The sequence below is a fragment of the Sphaerodactylus townsendi genome, linkage group LG05, assembly GCF_021028975.2.
Source record: "Sphaerodactylus townsendi isolate TG3544 linkage group LG05, MPM_Stown_v2.3, whole genome shotgun sequence".
NCBI classification, from domain to species: Eukaryota; Metazoa; Chordata; class Lepidosauria; order Squamata; family Sphaerodactylidae; genus Sphaerodactylus; species Sphaerodactylus townsendi.
Window position 1 is genome coordinate 98,510,707 of NC_059429.1, and position 19,633 is coordinate 98,530,339.

At 43.0% G+C, this 19,633-nt stretch overlaps 1 protein-coding gene across 2 annotated transcripts in view; it reads right to left on the minus strand.

Annotated features, from left to right (window-relative positions):
- Positions 1–1,083: 1,083 nt before the first annotated feature.
- The window catches only part of LOC125433876 (adenosine receptor A1-like), a 74,931-nt gene continuing 56,381 nt past the window's right edge, over positions 1,084–19,633 (minus strand). For both annotated transcript variants that reach the window (XM_048498796.1, XM_048498797.1), the window contains exon 3: positions 1,084–2,046. In XM_048498796.1, coding sequence (XP_048354753.1) covers positions 1,407–2,046 — 640 coding nt within the window. In that variant the 3' untranslated portion in view covers positions 1,084–1,406. The remainder of the gene's footprint in view (positions 2,047–19,633) is intronic.

The window sequence follows — 19,633 nt, forward strand, 5'->3', positions numbered from 1 at the left end:
GATGTGTTCAAATGCAGGGTTTTCCTCCTGTCTGGCTCCTGGAAAATCTCAGCAGCCCCATCCAAACCCAGAGGGATTGGGATGCGGCACCAGTGTGGCACTGCCCAACTCCACCACCTCCAAGAGAGCTTTCTGGTGGTGTGGGGGACACAGAAAAGCCCCCCCCCTGGCCACTGAAAAACCCCGTAGGGTTTACAGGCCACCCTTTTGGATCTGAGGGCCAACACTCAAGCCTGCCCCTCCCCAACTCTGACAATTGAACAGGATGCCAATGCAGACTTGCCACAGCTCTGACTTCCAGGTTCTGCGGCGGTGGGGCTGCAGGATGGATGGCCACTGGTGTATCTGCCCCCTCCACTGGGGTGTGCCCCAGGGAGGGCTTGTGCAAAACCACACTGCTCCCTGGAGCCCTTCTCCCCCTCTCCCCCCCCCCCAGTTTGGATGGGGCTGTCAGTCTACTTCTTGTTTTGCCCTCACCTTTCTTTCTGATTCTCTTATGTGGTCTGAATCGCCTACAACCTTGAACACCAAGTTAAAAAACTCATGACGTCGTCTACTTTGACTCAGGAAGGCCTTTCTCAGAATGACATTTATGCCACCTGTTGTTAATTATGGAAAATGTATAGCGCACTGAAGTGCAATACTTCATTTGGCTTTTTTATTTTGGGGAACGTGCTATAGAAAACACACTCTGGTATTTATTCTCAAGTTCAATATTAGAGAAAAATCATCCTCAGTTTCTGAAAAGGCAAACTAATTGCTCAGACTTTGAAATAATGGACTATTTATTGGCATATCCAGGTAAGGTTATTAGCAGGTCAGCGGATGATTTTGCTTTAGCTGCAGTTTAACGCTGCCAAAGCCATTTGGATGATTCTGCTATTGATTGTGGACTAGATGCAGGCAGTATCCACCCCCCCTTTTCCTGGTGATGTTTCATTAAAATACGGCATTTCGTTTTCTGCTGTTTGTACATATAATGTAAATCATCTGTTTTCTATTTGAGATGGCCGTGGGTCAATATAAAATAAACTATTTACTGCCAAGCAGAAAAACAAATCCCTGCTAATAAAACCACAGAGATCTATATTTCCTCTTTATTGGAATGAAAGATGTCACAGCTTTCTGTTGATATATTTCTCCTTTAAATGCGTCAATATGTGTCACCTTAAAAATTAAAAAGAGAGAGCAAGAACAGTTCCTAAAATACCAAATGATACAATGAGTGGTGCTAGTAATAAATAACGCCCTTGGCTGGCCCAGGGCCTCTCCTGCCCTGTCCAAGAGCAGGTGCTGTGTACAATGGAGAGAAAGCCAATCTGGCCATTTGGACAATGAAAGAGATGCTTTATAGATCACCCCATATGACTTGAAGGCTCCGGGCCAGCCCGACCCTGGCTGATTTCCTAGATGGCAATGTCAGTGTTGTCAATATTGTTCATGTTCTTGTCCAATTTGCAGCAAAAATACTGGTTCCAGATTTGCAGGAATGTGGTCCTGAATTTTTTAATCCTGAAGGCGTAAACAATGGGGTTCATGGCTGAATTCCCATGGGTAAGAAATATAGCAATGTAGGTGAGGGCGCTAGGTGTTTTGCAGGATGTACAGAAAAAGCTGATGCAGTTGCGCATATGCAGGGGCAGCCAGCTGACCGCAAACAGGAAGAGAACCAAGGCCAGGGACTTGGCGATTTTCAGCTCCTTCCCGTAATATTTCTCAGGGTCTGTTGTGCTGGATGCAACCTTTTTGTTAAGCTGCCTTCGGATGATCTTGAAGACCTCCAAGTAGATGAGAAGCATGAGGACCAACGGAGGTAACACCCAGACAAAGAAATTGAAATAGACCATGTACTCCATGCTGATCACATTCTCAAATTGGCAACTGACTGTGAACTCTGTCTGGTTGGAATTTGCCTCCAGGGCCTTTCGCTGCATTTCGTTGAAGTTGTTCCATCCGAACATAGGCGTCAGCCCCACAAGGAAAGAAACCAGCCAGCAGCAAGCAATGGCCACCCCAGCACGCCTGGGAGTCACAACACTCTTGTAGCTGTGGACATAGAGGGAAAACACACATTATGATCTTACATAGTAGGAAAGTAGCATCTCCAGTAAATTCTTACAACCCCAGAAATTCTTAAAATCACCAGGTCTCAAATAATTAAGCTTCCTTACAGGTGTTGTGTGTGTTTTTTTTAAATACATTTTCAAAATCACTGGATGTTAGTGTGCACAAAAATTGATGGAAAGCTGACTCCATGAAATGACCTATCTCATGTAATCTGGAAAGGGACAGGCAACAAGATATGGACATAGAAAACAATACTATGAACCACACCTTTGCATAGCAAGTTCCACTCAAACACTTACTGATTGGTTCCCCACCCTGGGACATGGACAATATATACCCCACTAAAACATTCCCTTCTCACTGGACATAGTGTTTAACAGACTTTCCCTCTGTGATACACCTCTGAAGATGCCAGCCACAGATGCAGGCGAAACATTAGGAACAAGATCTATCAGACCACCGCCACGCAGCCCGGAAAACCCACCACAACCAGTTGAACCCGGCTGCGAAAGCCTCCGACAATACATAGAAAACAATGTTTATGAACACGTATGGTAGAGGGACAATAACATACATGTGAAAGGATCATAGTGATATAAAATATACTTGCATATATAAATGAGATCAGAAACAGCAGTACATTCATATCATCTCTTGTCCCATGTATTTTAAGATTAAAAGATAAAATACATTTTCCAAAATTCTCACCAAAGACCTTTCAAGAAGATGAGATAGTCTCACATGACCCACGTTTGAGAGATTAGAGGGTGTTTTGGATGTGGCCATCTCATTACATCAAACACCTTCCAATTTGTCATTTCTAATTGTATGACATAGTGTTTCCCTGAGATTAAAAGAAGTTTCTCACAGAAATGTATGTATCAAAACTGCAAACTCATAAATCAACCTGTCCAGAGATTTTCTGGGCCATCTATTCAAAGTTATCTCTTTTCTAAGGACAGAACTGAGAATATAGCTGAAAAGCTAAAACTTATACATGTTTTGCAAATTTGAAAACTAAAGCTAATTTTCAAACTTGCTATTTTCACTCAATATCTCTAACAGACAAGGGCCTGTGGCAACATAAGCTATGAATTTGAGGCCGCTGATTTGAGCTGAGCCAAATAATTATCATGCATGTGAAGCTACACAGTTTGGGGTGGGGGCTCCCCCTGCAGACCCCCTTATTCCTCTCTCCCTTTGCAACACTGGATAAATTGGGAGTAGTACAGAAAGCTGCCAGTAACCAGGAGAGTACAGCAGAAACATTGCTAGTAGTCAATGGCGTATCTACAGGAAAGAGGGGGCATACGACCCAGGCACCACGTTTAATTGTCACGTGGGGGGTGTCATGTGGGGGGTGCTCCCCCCAGCCTCCCCCTAGCAGCAAGAAGGGCCCGGAAGGGCAGTGGCATCAGCAAGGCACCCTCCTGCTTGGCCTGGCAGAAGCCCAGTCCTCCCCACAGGAGCAAGCGAGCTCAGTGGGGGTGGGGCAGTGGTATCAGCCATTTTAACTAGATATGTTCCCCCTTTTCTCTCTGCAAAAGTCTGCTAATTCTTCCAGAGTTGTTTTTGTGCCCAAAAAGCAGGCACCCAGCCTGAGGGCACATTGCAAAGGGGAGTCTCCCAATTCCCCCTTCCTTTGTGTGTGTGTGTGTGTGTGTGAGAGAGAGAGAGAGAGAGAGAGAGAGGGAGGGAGGGAGGGGGAGAGAGAGAGAGAGAGAGAGAGAGAGAGAGAGAAGTGGAACTTGCCTGAGGTGGGGAATTAAGTTTCCCCTCAGCTCTGTGACCTTTGCCAGGGGACACCTGTTACCCAAGCAAATGGCAGACGGTGGTAACTGCATCAGCAGGATTCCTCAGCCCGAACTATCTTCTGCTGCTGCCCGAAGTTTGCTGCTGCCACTGACAACTGCGCTTACCATTGGCCAGGGCATGCTGTGGACAAGACTGAGAAGGTGCTGGCAGCGAAGGCGTGCCAAGCATTAGGTCTCAGCAGCAGCGAGAGGCACCAGCTTGATGGGGGCGGCATGGAGGTGGTGCCCAGGGCTCACCCTGGGCACCATTTTAACTGTGAGTAGTAGGACTCAGTGGAAGCTGGGTGCCATACAAAAAAAGCAGAATAGTCCTGGCCTTAGGGGATGGGGGGGGATCTAGAAGAAAAACCATCAAGCCTGACCAGCACAGAGGAGAATGTACCCTGATGGGCAACAACTTAGTCTGCCTTCAAGAGTTGCTTGGTCTTAGGTTACAAAATTTGGGATGATGTCTAGGGAGAGTGGGGTTTGGGGGAGATGAAGACCCCAGCAGGTTATAATACCATAGAGACTGCTCTACAAAACAGCCATCCCCTCCTGGGGACCCAATCCCTACCCCTGGAGATCAGTAGCAATTCTGGATGGTCTCCAGGCACCACCTGGAGCTTGGCAAGCCATTGTTTCAGAGGAAAACCATGTAACCTAAAAGGTAATAAGGAGACTAGGGAGAAGAGTCCTAAGGAAACACCCACCCCCTGCTCCTTGTAGGCTGTAGGGGAAGGTCTGCAGCAGGGGACGGATGGCTTGGGCAGGTTTCCCACTGAATGAGCTACTTCTCCCTCATTGGTTCCTCCCACACTTTCAAATTTCTCCATGTGAGAAGCCCTCAGTGTTAGTTACTTTGCTGATATAGAAAGAGGACTTAGAAGCCTAAGCTTCCCAGTGCCTTAATTCCTCCCCTAGTCCATGCCTCGAGACACCATAAAAGAGAGTAGGTGTGTGTTTGGGTGTGTTAGGACTATGGATACCCCCTACTTATCCTTCATGTAGTGCCTTTGTCTTCTCATGCTTGCTGGTCCTGCATCTATCTCACTCGCTAATGAGCTTCATTTTTGCTAAAGGACTCTCTTTTCACAAGGATTACAATCTGAAGTGCCTTTGATATTGCATGTAGCCAAGTCACCTGACTGCATTTCCACAATGGGTTTCTCCCCTGCTGATGCCAGGCTATTAGCTGGTATAAATCCCCCTGAGCCTCTCTAGCTATCCTGGATCTCCTTGCATTGTTATTTTCTTGAGAAGGCAGAGTCACGTGTGACAGTGGGAGTTACGTGAATTGAATATCATCTCATTTTCATGGTTCCACCCCCTCTCTTTGTGGAATTTTATTTGCGGGGGGTGGGGGGAGGCCTATGAGTGCAGCATCTGTTTCTACGACATTCTATAAATGCCTAGCCTCCAAATGACTGAATAACCTGTCATTTTAAAAAAATACATATTGTTTGCGTATTTACTTGGATAAAGGTCTCGGAAGTGTGGTTAAAGCCAAATTGGCTTAGACGTGTATTTATTCCCCAAACCTAACTGCAGGTCACGGTCCCTGACTGTTCTGGATGGGGGCTTTTTCAGTGTGGAATAATTAAAATTGTTTTCAGCATGGTAAATAAAAGCCAAATATCAGATTGCTCAGAGTCTCAGAAAGGGCAGTCGTCCAGACCCAGTGACATCGTTCCCTGTCTTATTATCTCTGTGCCTGCAACCAAATACAGTCAAATACACTTATCTATTGCATGTTCCTAGAGGTGGGAGGAAACACATGATGCTGACTCTGAGCAGCAGCAACCAGCAAGATGTTCTTCGAAAGCAGCTTCTAAGCTGAAGTAGCCAGAGTGCTAGGAACTTTGAACTTCAGCACTAGCCACAAACCTGCAATCGTTCACAGAGGTAAGAAATAAAGGTAGAACTGGAGGTTTGAGAAAGAAGTAGCAATGGAACTGACTGACATCCAGAATTATAAAGATTAAGCACTGAGAGACAGTAAAAATCAGCTTTATTGTGTCGTGTGACCATATAGATGACCTAGTTTACAGTAGGCACCATGAGGCAGTTTTGGGATGTAAAATAGCAGGGGGTGGGAGGAAGAGAAGTTACAACCATTTCTCCCTGCAAAGTGTGGCCACAAACTGAAAAGAGCTGGTGAGATTCTGGAAGAAACGGAACTCCCATTGAACATGTGATAAAAAGTCCTTGTGTTCCCCAACAAACATGAAGACTTTCCGTTTCAGCCCCATCCCCTCCAAAAGGCTTTCCCGCAGTGTGAGAGGCCCAAAAAGGTTTTTTAAATTGATCTGAGAATCCCCCTTAGGGGGCGAATAGAGATACACCATGAAAAACAAAGTTCAAAGCTTCACAGAATGAATCATCAAATTAGAAACTTACCTTTTGAAACAAATGAAGGGAATTGGGCAGAATGTGTAGATTATATGAAGAAAGAGAAGGGTGTTTATGTTTTATCTATGGCTTACTAATAGTTTATATATGAAATAATAATATATATGTTATAGACATCTCATTGAGTTAAGAAGTACTGCTATGTTTATATGTATGGATGTGTGGTGTTCTTTCTTGCAATTTCATGTGTTATTTTATTGTTGTTATTATAATGAAATGTTTGTGTTAAAATTTATTTCAATAATAATAATAATAATAATAATAATAATAATAATTAATAATAATAATAATAATAATAATAATAATAATAATAATAATAATAATAATAATAATACAAAAAAATTACAAAACCAAAAACATGGCATATCTCCACTGGCGGCTCCACCAGTGCACAGGGCCTGGCTGGGCAATGGAAGTTTCTGCCCATGGGACATGACTGCCTTGTCTCTTCCCTCCTGCTACAGCCCCATATGTCCCCCAAATACTGCCTTGACTCCAGGGGAGGTACAAATGACTGTAAGCCTGCAAACAGGGCATTCAATCAGGGGGCATATTGATGTCAGAGGGTATTTGACCCCTGGGAACATACCAAGTGTTCCTCTTTGCCAGTGGATCCCTGCTGACTCGTAGTTCCCTGAACGTGGCCACTGTCCAGGAAAAGCACCTGACTATTCCAGACATAGTTGTGGGTCAATGGGGAAGCACAATGTGGAATACCAACATCTGGGCCCTATTGGCCAGGCAGATACATTCTAATTAATTTAAGACAGGCTAAAGGAGGTAGCCTTTAGCCTCTTCAACTCCCCACAGCACTGTAATGTTTTAGAGGTTTGTTTGAGCTATGCTGCAGATCTGTCTATAAAGCTATGTAGTCTTGTTAAACCCAAGTTTCTTTTCAGGTACAGGGGCAACAGTGTAGAGTTACCAACTCCAGATTGAGAAATCCCTGGAGATTCTGGTAGATTCTGAGGAAGGCAGGGCTTAGGAAGGGCAGAGGGTTCAGTTGAATATAATGCCATACAGTCCACCCTCCAAAGTAGCCTTTTTCTACAGGGGGATAGATCTCTGTCATCTAGAGTTCAGTTGTCATTCTGGAAGATCTCCAGCTCCCACCTGGAAATTGGCATCACTACAAAAGTGAATTGCCAAATGCCATCTTCAGAGTTCCTGGCTGAAGTTAAAAAAAATGGAATCTCTCAATTCAGAGATCAATCTCTTAGCTCCTTTCTAGTTCTGCTATTATGAGAATAACGCCTTTATAGCAGGGCATCTCATGTATAGGGGCTTCAGTTATACATACAAGGCCACACCTTCTGTAATTTATCAGTGGGGCTAACCAGTAAAACTGTGTCAAAGTGACACTGGCAACTACAGTAATTTTGAAGAGGAAAAGAGTTTGGATTTATATCCCCCCTTTCTCTCCTTTAGAGGAAAGTCATCTACTTGAAGAAGAAATTTATTATTTATTCAAATATAACCTCTTTTCTTCATCGTTGCTTGCAGCAAATAAGCAGTAAAGTCTGTCACATTATACAAATAAAATTCAGTGCTATAAACAGGAGCGACGGCTTAATGAAAATGGATAAAATCAGCTTTGGAAAACTTGCACCGTTGGGCCTTTTTCCTGTCAAAAATGGATGCCTGAGGAAGTACAATACAAAATTTATAAAATTATGAATGGCAGGGGCAGAGTGAATATGTTAAATTCTCCTCCTTCAGAGCATGCAAGGCCATTTCTTCAATTAACTTTCTATTGAGGGTCACTTCTTCCCATAAAAGCCAAGGGACTCATAGAGAGAGCTGCTAAGAGAGTCCAGACAAATTAAATAAATACATGGAGCCAGTGGATGGCAGGGGAGCAGCCATGAGTCAGAGTATCTGTTTGGCATGCAAAAGGTCAAAGGTTGAATCCTTGACATCTCCAGTTAAAAGAATTAGATAGTAGGAGACATGAAGGCTTCTAATCTAGGACCCAAGAGAGCTGCTGCCATCAGGGTATATAATGCTGACCTTGATAAACTAGTGGTCTGACACCATTTAAGGCAGGGTCATAATATGCTCATGTAAAGCCAGTTTACCCCCTCCCTTCTTGTTCACAGTAATTATGTCCCAGGAGTACCTACATCCCTCCGTAACACACTAGTACCACACAACATTGTCATAAAAATTTGACTCTGTGTGATAAGTTCAAATGGCAAATGCAAAAATATTTTTGTCTTTTTTTAAAGGTTCCTGTTCCACATTTATCCAGTAGTACGTTGTGGTCCAACAGCACCTCCAGACTATATGAACCTGTTTTTTCATGGGGAGTGCAACCCAATCTAGAATACTCTGAACTCTTGTTGATCTCTAAACAGTGGCGTACTTTAAAATTCACCTTACTTTCCTCCATATGAGCAGCACTGCACTGAGGCCAGCAAGACATTGGAGGTGCAGATAAGGCCAGGGAAGGAGCGGGCTCTCCCTGGCCTTGCTCCTTCCCTCCGTGTGTTACCAACCTTGGCACCACGTGGTTGGAGGAAAAGTTTGTTGATTTTTCTTGCAGGGGTGGGTGGAGTCCAGGGGCACGGGCTAGTGGGGGGGCAGGGGGAGTTTGACTGGGCATGGGGGGAGAGAGGGGGAGGGGGCAGGGACAGGTGATCAAAATGCACCCCTCACATGACCCAGGTGAATGAGTCATCGTCCCCTCTTAGATACACCATTGTCTCTAGGTGCTACTGGACTCACATACAACCGTTCTACTGCATACCAACAAAGCTGCCTCTGAAACTATCTAGAATGGGTAATGCTTTAAATCCTAGGTTAGAACACCTGCTTACTGTTAGCACTTCATTCTTCTCTGGATGAAGTTTCAGTTTATTAGCCAACATCCATTCCGAAAGTGCCTTCAGGCACCTGTTCAGAGTTTCTGCAGCCTCCCTGAAATTAACTAGAAGCATGAAATAATACGGAGTGTCATACGTATATTGGTGACAACACAGCCCAAATCTCCTGATGATCTCATCCAGCCATTTCATATTGAAGTTTAAAAGCATAGGAGAAAAGAGAAGAGAAAAGAGGGAGCCTTGCCAGATCCCACCTGCCAAAGGCCAAGAGGCTGGACAACAATCCCCCAGCATCACTTCCAAAAGCCTACCTCCTAGAAGGGCTGGAATCACTGCAGAATAGTGCCTCCCAATCCTAGCCTGGAAAGGCCATCCAGAAGGATGCCACGATTGATGGTATCAAAAGCTGTTCAAGAGAATCAACAGCAGTGCACTCCTTCTATCCATCTTCCAGAGCTGGTCATCCACCGTGGTGACAAAGGCGGTCTCAATCACACAACTGGGCTTTAAATCAGGTTGGAAAGGATCTAAATCAGATTGGAAAGGATTTGCCTTATCCAGAGAAGCTTGCAGGTGCCCGGCTACCACCTAATCAATCAGCTTGCTCAGGAATGGAACATCAGAGGCTGGCTGACCCTCCTGGGTCAAGGGTAGGCTTCTTTAGAAATGGATACATGACAGCCTGTTCCAAGCAGAGATAATTGCTGTCTTTATTATGGGATATAAAAAGGAACCACAACAAACATGCTTAAAGATATATTGTTTTTCACAATGTAACTTTATATCCAACAACTGGCTTTTGGAATGTGCAGAGCCTTCTCCACCCCCAAAGCCCCCCACCCCACCCCACCCCTATGAAGCCTAACATGGCACCTCTTCATGGAAGGTGGGTCTACTGTTGCTATAGGGATTTTCCCCACCCCCCAAATAAACTCCACATTCAGCAATGCTGCGGATTTACAAAAAGTGGGATGACTATTTTTCTGCCATGTGCATGAAACTCCCTGAAGAATCTGCATAGATATAGTCAGTACAAAATACTACACTGGATGCATCGTTAGAGTGATCCAGCATGGGAATTCCTATCTTTCAGCATCTGTGAAGACTTCCAAGCTCATTTAACAAAAATAAAGTGGAGCAGATCTGAAATGCAGCTCAATGCTTCTATAACTCCAAAGGCTGAACAGGAGACTTTGCTGCATCTAGAAATCTCTTGACAAAAGAGATCTCTTGATCTGGCATCATTTGGGGTTTCTGTTCCCTCTACTGTTCATATCTTTTATTCTGATCTGAAATGTCTCCTGGACACTCAGCACAGACTCAAGCAGGGGCCTGAAAAATATCAGGCAATTAGTACCGACTGTTTGAAACTGATAAAAATGTATCTGGTAGTTTTAATTTCATGAGCTTTTGGAACTTCTTTGTTTTTAAAAAATCTTTAACATTCTTTCCAAACCATTTCCAAGAATTTCCTGGGGGTGTGGGAATCATAAACCTGCTTAAGACTGTAGTACAGATACAGTTGTTCTGGGGAATGTCTGCAGTGGAGTACTTTGTATCTGCTGTGAGCAGCATTGCCTGGATTGATAAAAGCTGGGGATCCAGTTGTCTGAAAGCCTAGGAAAAGTCCTCGATTAATGTGATATATGCCACATGCAATGTGTTAGAAGTAAAGAGCTTTGCGCTGTCTCTTCGTTTCAGAGTCCAGAGGGGGACTTTAGAGAACAAAAGTGATAGATGGGTCAGGTCCTGTATATCCTTTCCTTTTTACTTCTCTGATGATATCCGTTTGATGTGTAGACTGCTGCTCTTAGGGAATCTTCCTTCTGGCCAACATCCCCTCCCGCCCCTCCTCAAACTCTATCCATCTTGTAGCCATGAGGGCGGGACATGCCCCATGCATCTCTGCCAATCCTAGTATAGCTAGTTAGATCAGAATTCTCTCTCCTCTATCCAATCATGAATGGAGTTCCTTTAAATAAAGAATGCATATTGTTTTGCTACAGATAAAAGCAGGCTCCATGTGAACTTTAGTTCCTAGGCAGCAACCGGGTGCAAATTCTGCTGTGCCACATGCACTCTGCTCAACATAATGTATGGTGGAGGAAGATTAGCAAGCTTTTGTTGTAGGCTGTTTACACTTCTGACCAGGGGTTCCTTCTCTTCCTATGGATTGTTTGATACAGCCCAGGAGGGCCCCTTCCTCACAGCTGTCTGTTCCTCCTCTGTTCCTGAAACAGAGCGGAGGCTAACAGGACATCTTTTGAGTTATATATAATCTCTGTAACTTCAGCTGCTCAGTCATAAACATAGCACCAAGATAGTTAATGAGCAGGGGACTCCTTGAAGCTATGTTGGGTGGAAGCCTGTAAATTCCTTTGAGAGATATAAGGGATGGGTCAAGGAAAGAGCCTGGCTGTTAGAGCTCAGGGTCAGGAATTTGTTCTGCTGGCTGCTATTTCTGGCTGTGCTTCAGATATGTGCCGTGCTACTCGGAAGTCAGAAGCTCGCAACCCATTCACACAACAGCAGTTTTAAAAAAGAAGGTTGATTCAGTTCATACAACCATTCTAATCCTGCCCTAACCCACAAGGACTGCAAATGGCATCTGAGTACATTTTGCATGTTTTGGTAAGACATTACAATGACGTCTACCAGGACAATCCCAACCAAATGTAGATCCTTTCAATATGTGTAGTCACCATGTTGTCTGAATCCAGACAACACACATAATTTTGCATGCACAAACAACTGTGGTATGCTCATACTGACTAGTGGATTTTTCAAGGCTGTGGTTGAAATGTACTAAAGTTGCATGTGTGTGCAAAATACATGTGCTGCTTCTGTTCAGACAACATATCAGGAGCCAGACAACATATCAGGAGTGGGTAGCATGAGCTCCTTATATGTGTAGTTGCTGGGCTCCTCATATGCATGGATGTAATGTCTAAAAAGGATTATAGCTATCTTGATATTACATGGCAATGTGCCCTGCTCTTGTACAATTTTTACTGATTTAAATAGGGCTGCTACAGGACAAATTGTAATGGATTGCACTCAAATATCCTGCTGTAAACCTATCCTTTCTAACCTGTGTGACTTTCAGTGAAGCCTGCAAATTGTTGAACCTGATACCTGTTTGAAAATTATGTCACAGAGAGTGGAATGTGAGATACACCATTTTCGTCTCTGGACTGCTGGAAAAATAAAACAATAAGCCATAACTGGTGCTTCACCAGCTGCATTGGCTGGAGTAGAGAACCGAATTGGAATCAGGGTCAAAATTTTGACACTTACTTTCAAAGTTCTACATGGTCTGAGGCCATCATATGTTTGGGACTGCCTCTCCCAGTATGTCTCCTGAAGAGCATTACACTCAGGTAACAACAATCTGCTGGTGATTTTCAGGCCAAAAGCTATCTGGCTGGCTTCAACCAGGCCAAGGCATTTTGGACCCTGGCCCAGTCTGATGGAATGCTCTGAGACTCAGGCGCTACAGGACTTGATGCAGTTCCACGAGGCTTGTAAGATTGAGCTTTTCTACCAGGCCTATGGCTGAAGTAGCAGTGGTTTCCCATCCAATGGCCCATCCTCTCTCACCCACACTCCTTCCCATCCTATTTTCTGTTTAGAAAGATCAGAAACGTTATTGTTTTTTTAACTTATGAGAATCTGTAACCACCATCTGGATGTATTTTATAGATAGTTGTAGATTGCTGAATATGTTATGACTAATTTTATTGTATTCATCATCTGTAGGCAGTTGTCCTGAGCTTGCAAGGTGAATGGTGACCTACATATTGAATAAAATTAAAAATAAAATAAAGTTTTTTTAAAAGCTATAGACTGAATATATATTTAATAATAATACTTGGTCTCAAACTTTTTAAAGATAGTCAAGAGATAGTGAAATCTTAGGACCAACAATAAGCAAAAAGAATAATTCCAACCAAGAAACTTCGGCTGCAATCATATGATGAGCTTCAAGGGAATAAAGTCATCTGTTCAGTGCTGGAAAACCCAAAGGCAAAGCACAAGGGCTGTTTCAGCTTAAAAGCAATGAGGGTTTTTTTTAAAGGAAGAGAAACCCAGAGCATCTTTGCAGAGAAATGGAATCAGGAAGAAAATGTGCAATTGTTGTTGGAAGAATGCACCATAGGAATTAGGACCCAGCAGCCTATCAGAAGGCATCATGACATCCCCCTTCCTCCTGCTCCAGAGTGCTAAGCCACATGTTCTTCAGCGACTTGGTTCCATCTGCTCAGGGTTCTAGGCATGCTTCATCATTTGTTCTTTCAGGCATTCACACATCACCTCTTTATTCTAGATTATGCTCATTTTACCCCCTCCCTCTCTATTTTTAGTTATTAGAACAATTCTAATTTCTGATATCTTTAGACATGTTAGAGAAGAGGACTCAGTGCAAAGGAAAGAAACAGAGGACTTTCAGAACTCCTATATCCTTTTCCCCGTTGTCTGATTCTCTGATTTAACAGCACCTTTCCCAAGCTACAGAAACAGCAGTGCATTTTAACTGGATAACTCAGTCATTGCTATCAATGAATCCTCTTCCTAATACTAAAAACCAAAGGGGAAATAAGTAGAAGGAATCTGTGTATATAAAAGTCAACATATATCTCACTGTAGGATTTGGGAAAGAAAAACAGGAGTCAGCTTAAAAAACAGCCTATTTCATTTTTAGTTTCAGAGATGCCTTATCACTTACAGCCTATCTAGACAAGGATGGATTTTCCCATAATGCTGTATTCAAATTAGCTCTGGCCCATTTGCCAGCTACATGATGTCCCATCTCAGATAACAGAAGGAGTTGTGGGGGAGGGGAGGCTGCAAAGGCTGATGGTCTTGCTGTGAAATGATGGGGTAACCAGACTACTCTTGACAATTAAACACAGGAGAGAGGGAATGATGCATACAGTACTCGTTTCACATATTTTATTGTATTTTTTTAGGAATTTATTGTATTTTTTAAGGAATTCTTTTAAAACCCAGTTTGAAAACCAATCAAATGGATGTGGAGATATGTACATATGTGTTGTGAAGTTGCAACCAACATGGCAATCTCAGCAAGGGGCTTTTAAGGCAAGTGAAAAGCAGAGGTGGTTTGCCATCACCTTCCTTTGCAGAGACTTCCTTAGCAGTCTCCCATCCAAGTGTCGAATCTATTTATACTTCAAGATCTGATGAGACTGAGCTATACTATGCCACCTTCTCTCTCAAAATGAGGACAGAGAGTACAAATTGGAGAATTTTTTAAAAAACTAGCACAGAAGGATTGCTCCATCATAGTGAGAAAATGCACACAAAAACTTGCGAGTGGAATTTTTTAAAAAAGAAAAATTAAAAAGAAAACACCCCAAATTAAAAAATGGTGGATTTCGTACAATCTGAAGCTAAATTGCAGGATCAAACCATTCTTCACTTAGAATATTTGATCGGAGAGAAGGCTTTAAGACTCCCAGAGGAAAAAGACCCATTAAAAGAAGCTTTGATAAAGAAGATCCCCTCAGCCTTAGCCGACTATCTAAAGACAACAGAAGAATTGAAAAAATATACAGAGTCATCAAAAAATCCAAAGACAAAAGGACTGTGTAGAGATATTGTCATCTATTTTTCCTCCAAGGAAATGACAGATCAAATCCAGGAAATTCACAGGAAATCTACAGTCAAGAATATAAGGACATCATTGTGACAAGAGAGAGATACCTTTAAGAGTCCTACGGAAAAGAAAAGAATATGCTTTTTTAGTGGACATTTTAAAGAAAAACCAGATAAGATTCTCTTGACTCAGATGGGAAGGCTTGTTCATTACCTACAAAGGACATCAGCAGAGAATTATATCTGTAGCAAGCGCCCAGGAGATCTACAAGAAGATGAAAAAAGAGCTACTTTAAAATGGGCAGTCAGCCTAGTTAAAGATTGTCTTTGAATAATGTTTTTTTAAAGATAACTAAAAATGGAATTGTGATATGTGATATGTAAGAGATGAGAAGAGGGATAATGAGGGACAACAGAACTATTAGTTTATAGCTGTAATTTTAATTACTGGGATATTAGGAAGAGTTTGTTTTTAGTTCTAATATTGTTTAAAGCTGTGAGCTTTCAATTTAATCTATGTATTTAAAAGGATCAAGTAAAATGAAGAATGCATGTTGGGCTTTAGGTTTTCATTTTTGTAAACAAAGTAAAAAAAAACAAAGAAAAAAGATAACTTTGACAGCAGTGTTTGGGTGGAAAGTCACATAGGAGTATCTAGGTATAGGTTCTTAGGTCTCTTGGATTATATTTGTTTATATCATTCTGGTGTAGACTAGAGTTGCTGGGTCACAATTGTTATGTCTCTTTTATGTTAGTTTTGTAGTTCTAGATGTAAAAACCTTAATAAAAATTTATCTAGAAAAAAACAAAATAAGGAGCAAATATGAAGTTAAGTAGACGTATAGAATGGAAGTGAAGTTGAGTTGCTCAGCAGGACTTATGTCACAGGTACCATGAAACAATGGCCGTTTCCGCACGGCGGCGGATGGGGTCAGGTCGGCATAGATGACGCCGACCCGACCCCTCTGGGACAGTTCGCATGAACCTCCCGGGACAACAGCGCAGAGCTGCGCCGTCGTCAGGCCAACCTACCTGTCCTGCGGCCCTCCGGCACATTGCCGAGGCCAGGGGACACGCCCCCTTGCCCTGCGCGACCGCTCCAGAGTCGCAGGGCAGAGGGGGTGTGTCCCCAGGCCTCGGCGACGCGCCGGAGGGCTGCAGGACAGATAGGTCGCCTGGACATGGGGGGAGGGAAGGCGCCGTGGAGCCGCCATTTTCCAAAAACCTCACTGGGCAAGCGAGGTTGGAAAACGGCGGCTGTGAAGCAGCTGCACCCCCTGTGCGAACGGCTCCCTGGGGACAGCGTTTTTGCCGTCCCCAGGCCACCGTATTCCGCCCGTGCGGAAGGGGCCAATTATTGTTGCAACTACATTTCATCCGACAAGATCATATTGGGGAAACATCCTATTTTCCCAAAGGATAGGAAATAGGATACACAGTTTTGAGTGCCTTGGAAACACAAAAAATTAATTCAGAAAGGTTGACTTTCCACCCCCATCTCCCAACAAAGCTACTGGTAATGACAAACACTTAAACTGTAGCAGGATGTCTTCATGTCAGATATCACTTTCTGGTGCACATGGTCCTAAAAAGTTATACAAATAATTTAGAGTCCAATGTTATTAGAGATTTTACTTATGAGTGGTCATATGATATACTTATGAGTGGTCATATGATATACTTAGCACCTGATATCTAGCAATAGAATAAACTGGTGTATATGTGGCAACCAGCAGCCCCAAGAGGTCAGAAAAGTTGCTGCATGAGAAGAAGGGGCTGAACTCCACTCTTCCTGTGCATACTCCCAGTTTGAATCATCTTGGTCATGGCTCCCATAGGAATGCTATCAATACCTTACAGACCTCTCAGTGTTTGGTCTATTGAACCCATAAGATTCAGCTCAAGGAATGCTCTAAGGATACTGATGCAGGTCCATTTCTAAACCTAAGTCTTTGTTTGGACAGAAAACTCCTTGTGACTTCTACAAATGCTTCTTGGGATGTCTTATGGTTTGTTGGAAAAACAGTTGGCTGTTTTCCCAACAAACCATAAGACATCCCAAGAAGCATTCATTTTTTTCACAATATACAATATATACTATTCACAATATACAACTAAATCTTTCTACACAACAGAAAAGGGTACCTAGCAGAACTCACAACAATGCACTTGTTGCCTTCCATAAATCATTGCAGTTTAAAAACATTTTATTTACTGTACTCTGAAATGACTAAAAATGATGCACCAGAATTAATCAAGCAATAAGGAAAGATTCATGTTTCTTACAGACAAATAGCATTTTACTGAGCTTCAGTGAAAGGGAGTAAATCATATTGAGTAGCTAAGCAGAATTGGCCTGCCAACCTCCAAGTGGAGCTGGAGTTCTCCCAAAATTATGACCAATCTGCAGATCACAGAGATAAGTTCTCCTGGAGGCTGAACTAATGCAACTGTGCAGGCCTTCTCAAAGGTTGCTTGCACACAGAGGTTTTGCCCCACCTTTGCTTCACACAGGATTATGCTCTAATTGTCCCATTTCCAGGTCTTCTCCATATGCGTAGTACACTTTCCATCAACCTATACTGTGTGTGTGTTAAGTGCCGTCAAGTCATTTCTGACTTATGTGACACTATCAATTAATGTCCTCCAAAATGCCCTATCATTAACTGCCTTGCTCGGGTCTTTCAGACTGAGGGCGGTGGCTTCCTTGATGGAGTCAATCCACCTTGTACTGAGTTTTCCTCTTTTCCTTCTGCCTTCATCTTTTCCTGCATTACTTCAACCTTTTCCAAAAAAATGCAATGCAAGCATGTTGTCACTCTGTGTGGTCAGGAAGATACAATGTTCTACCCACACTGGCACCATTTTCTCGCTGTAAGCCTTTTAAGATCTCCATTTTCCTCTCCAAAAGGCATTTCAAAGACTTTTAGAAATCAATAATTGCTATAACACTTTGTAATTCCTATAACTCAATAGCAATTAGTTTCTCTCTTAATCCTCAAAATGTTCACTGGTGGTGCGGCAGGGACAGCGGTGGCTACAAGGGACTAATGGCAGAGGTGTGCGGAGAAAAATCCTGTGTGGAAGCTCTGCTGTCAGTGCTAAGGCCTTTGCATTTGCTGCAGTGATGGAAGCAACACCAAGAATCCTTGCCATGTAGAAGCAGCCGAAATGTGTAATGAAATCGGCTTTAATTGATTTCGGTATCGGGAGGGACCCGTCCCCGGCTTAAACTTGGTGCAGTCTGGAAGTTAACAACTACTAATGAGAGATGATTTCTCCGATCTGCAGAATTATTGATTTTTTCCCCTCAGGGCTTCTTTATGCATAATGAGTTCATGAAAATCAAAGAAAATGTCATTGCTGTGAAAGCATTATTTCTAGCAGCGTGAAGTTCTGAGTGCCCTGATTCTGTCAATGGTGAGACTCGGAGCTACATATACCCACAAAGCTTACATCATCTCTGCCCTATAGTTTAACTAGAGAAACAAAACGTTCAGAAAACAATATGAAGTGGGCTACATAAACGAATGCAAGATTAATTTAGGATGTCGCAAAACCCCATAGCCACAGCATATCGCAGATCAAAAGTTAATGAAAAGTACTGTGCCATATCATTTCCAGGAACCACTAAGAATCATAATTAGTTACTGCAGGCAACATAGTTTTGCTGACTCTGATGGTGCTTGTCCAGGCTTTGTGATTGCATTCAGTATCTGCACAGTAAAACCACCCAGATCGAAATTCCACATGCCAGACTAGTCCCTTCCCTTACAAGGAATGTGTTGTACTGATCTGTCACAGGCTTGTCTAAGGGTAACCAAGAAGCCATGGTTCAAATTAAGGTGAATGTTGCCATCTCCTGCTGTACTAGATGTGATGTTTTAGGTTCTTTTAGAGAGTACCTTCAATAAATCTCGAATTTTCTGGCACAAGAGTTTGGCTCAGAACTGCAATCATTAGGTAAGCTAAACCATCAGTGCTGCTTTCTTGGTGGGCTTAATCAAGCAGAGGCGTAGGAAGGGGGAAAGCGCCTGGTGCATCGGTGTGTCCTCCGCCTCATCCCACCCCGTCCCGCCACGCCCCCAGAACGCCCTCACCACACCCTCACAGGGGCACCACCCAGTACATTGCCCCCCCCGTCCCCTTGGAGCTACACCTCTGTAATCAAATCACTGGCTTCCTACATCACCTGCTTACATTTGGATGCTGAATGGAAGATGTCGCAAAACATTGTACACACCTTAAGTTATTGTGCAAAGGATATATCATCTCCTTGGTGTGGAAAAGGATACTGACCTAGGAGCTGCTCACCATGCCTGACATGTTTTAAAAGGCTAAGGATGGATTCATATTGCCATCACAATGTGACTTTTTCAACTACATTGTGATGAATATCCAGTAAAACATGTCTATCAATCCTGGCATCAATGGTCCAGCAGATGTTCATGTTACTGGCCAGTGTGCCAGTAATACTCAGTGTTCAAAACTTAGTCCCTTGAGTTCTGAACATTACCAAAGCTGAGTGATCAGAAAAGACTTGTAAATAGAAGGAAGACCAGAATGCAGTGGGATATGTATCAAGAAGATGACAACTTGTAGCGGGAAAAGAATGGTTAGCTCTGGAATCCCACACAAATACATAAACAAGACATAAATAGTGGAAGCAACAGATAGACATGTGGGTAACATACCACTCAAGCAATGAGAAATGCTCCAAAGTTTATCATGATTAGTGGCATTCACAAGGAAGGAGGAGGAGGAGTGACATGAAGATTTCATAACCCACCCACCCACCCATGATTGTTAAGGAAGATGAGCTTTATAGCTTCACTACTAAAAAAAGGAAGATACTTGCAAAAAGCCATAAGGAGAAATCTCAAAATGTTATCAATGAACTTGACATCAGATGCTCACATC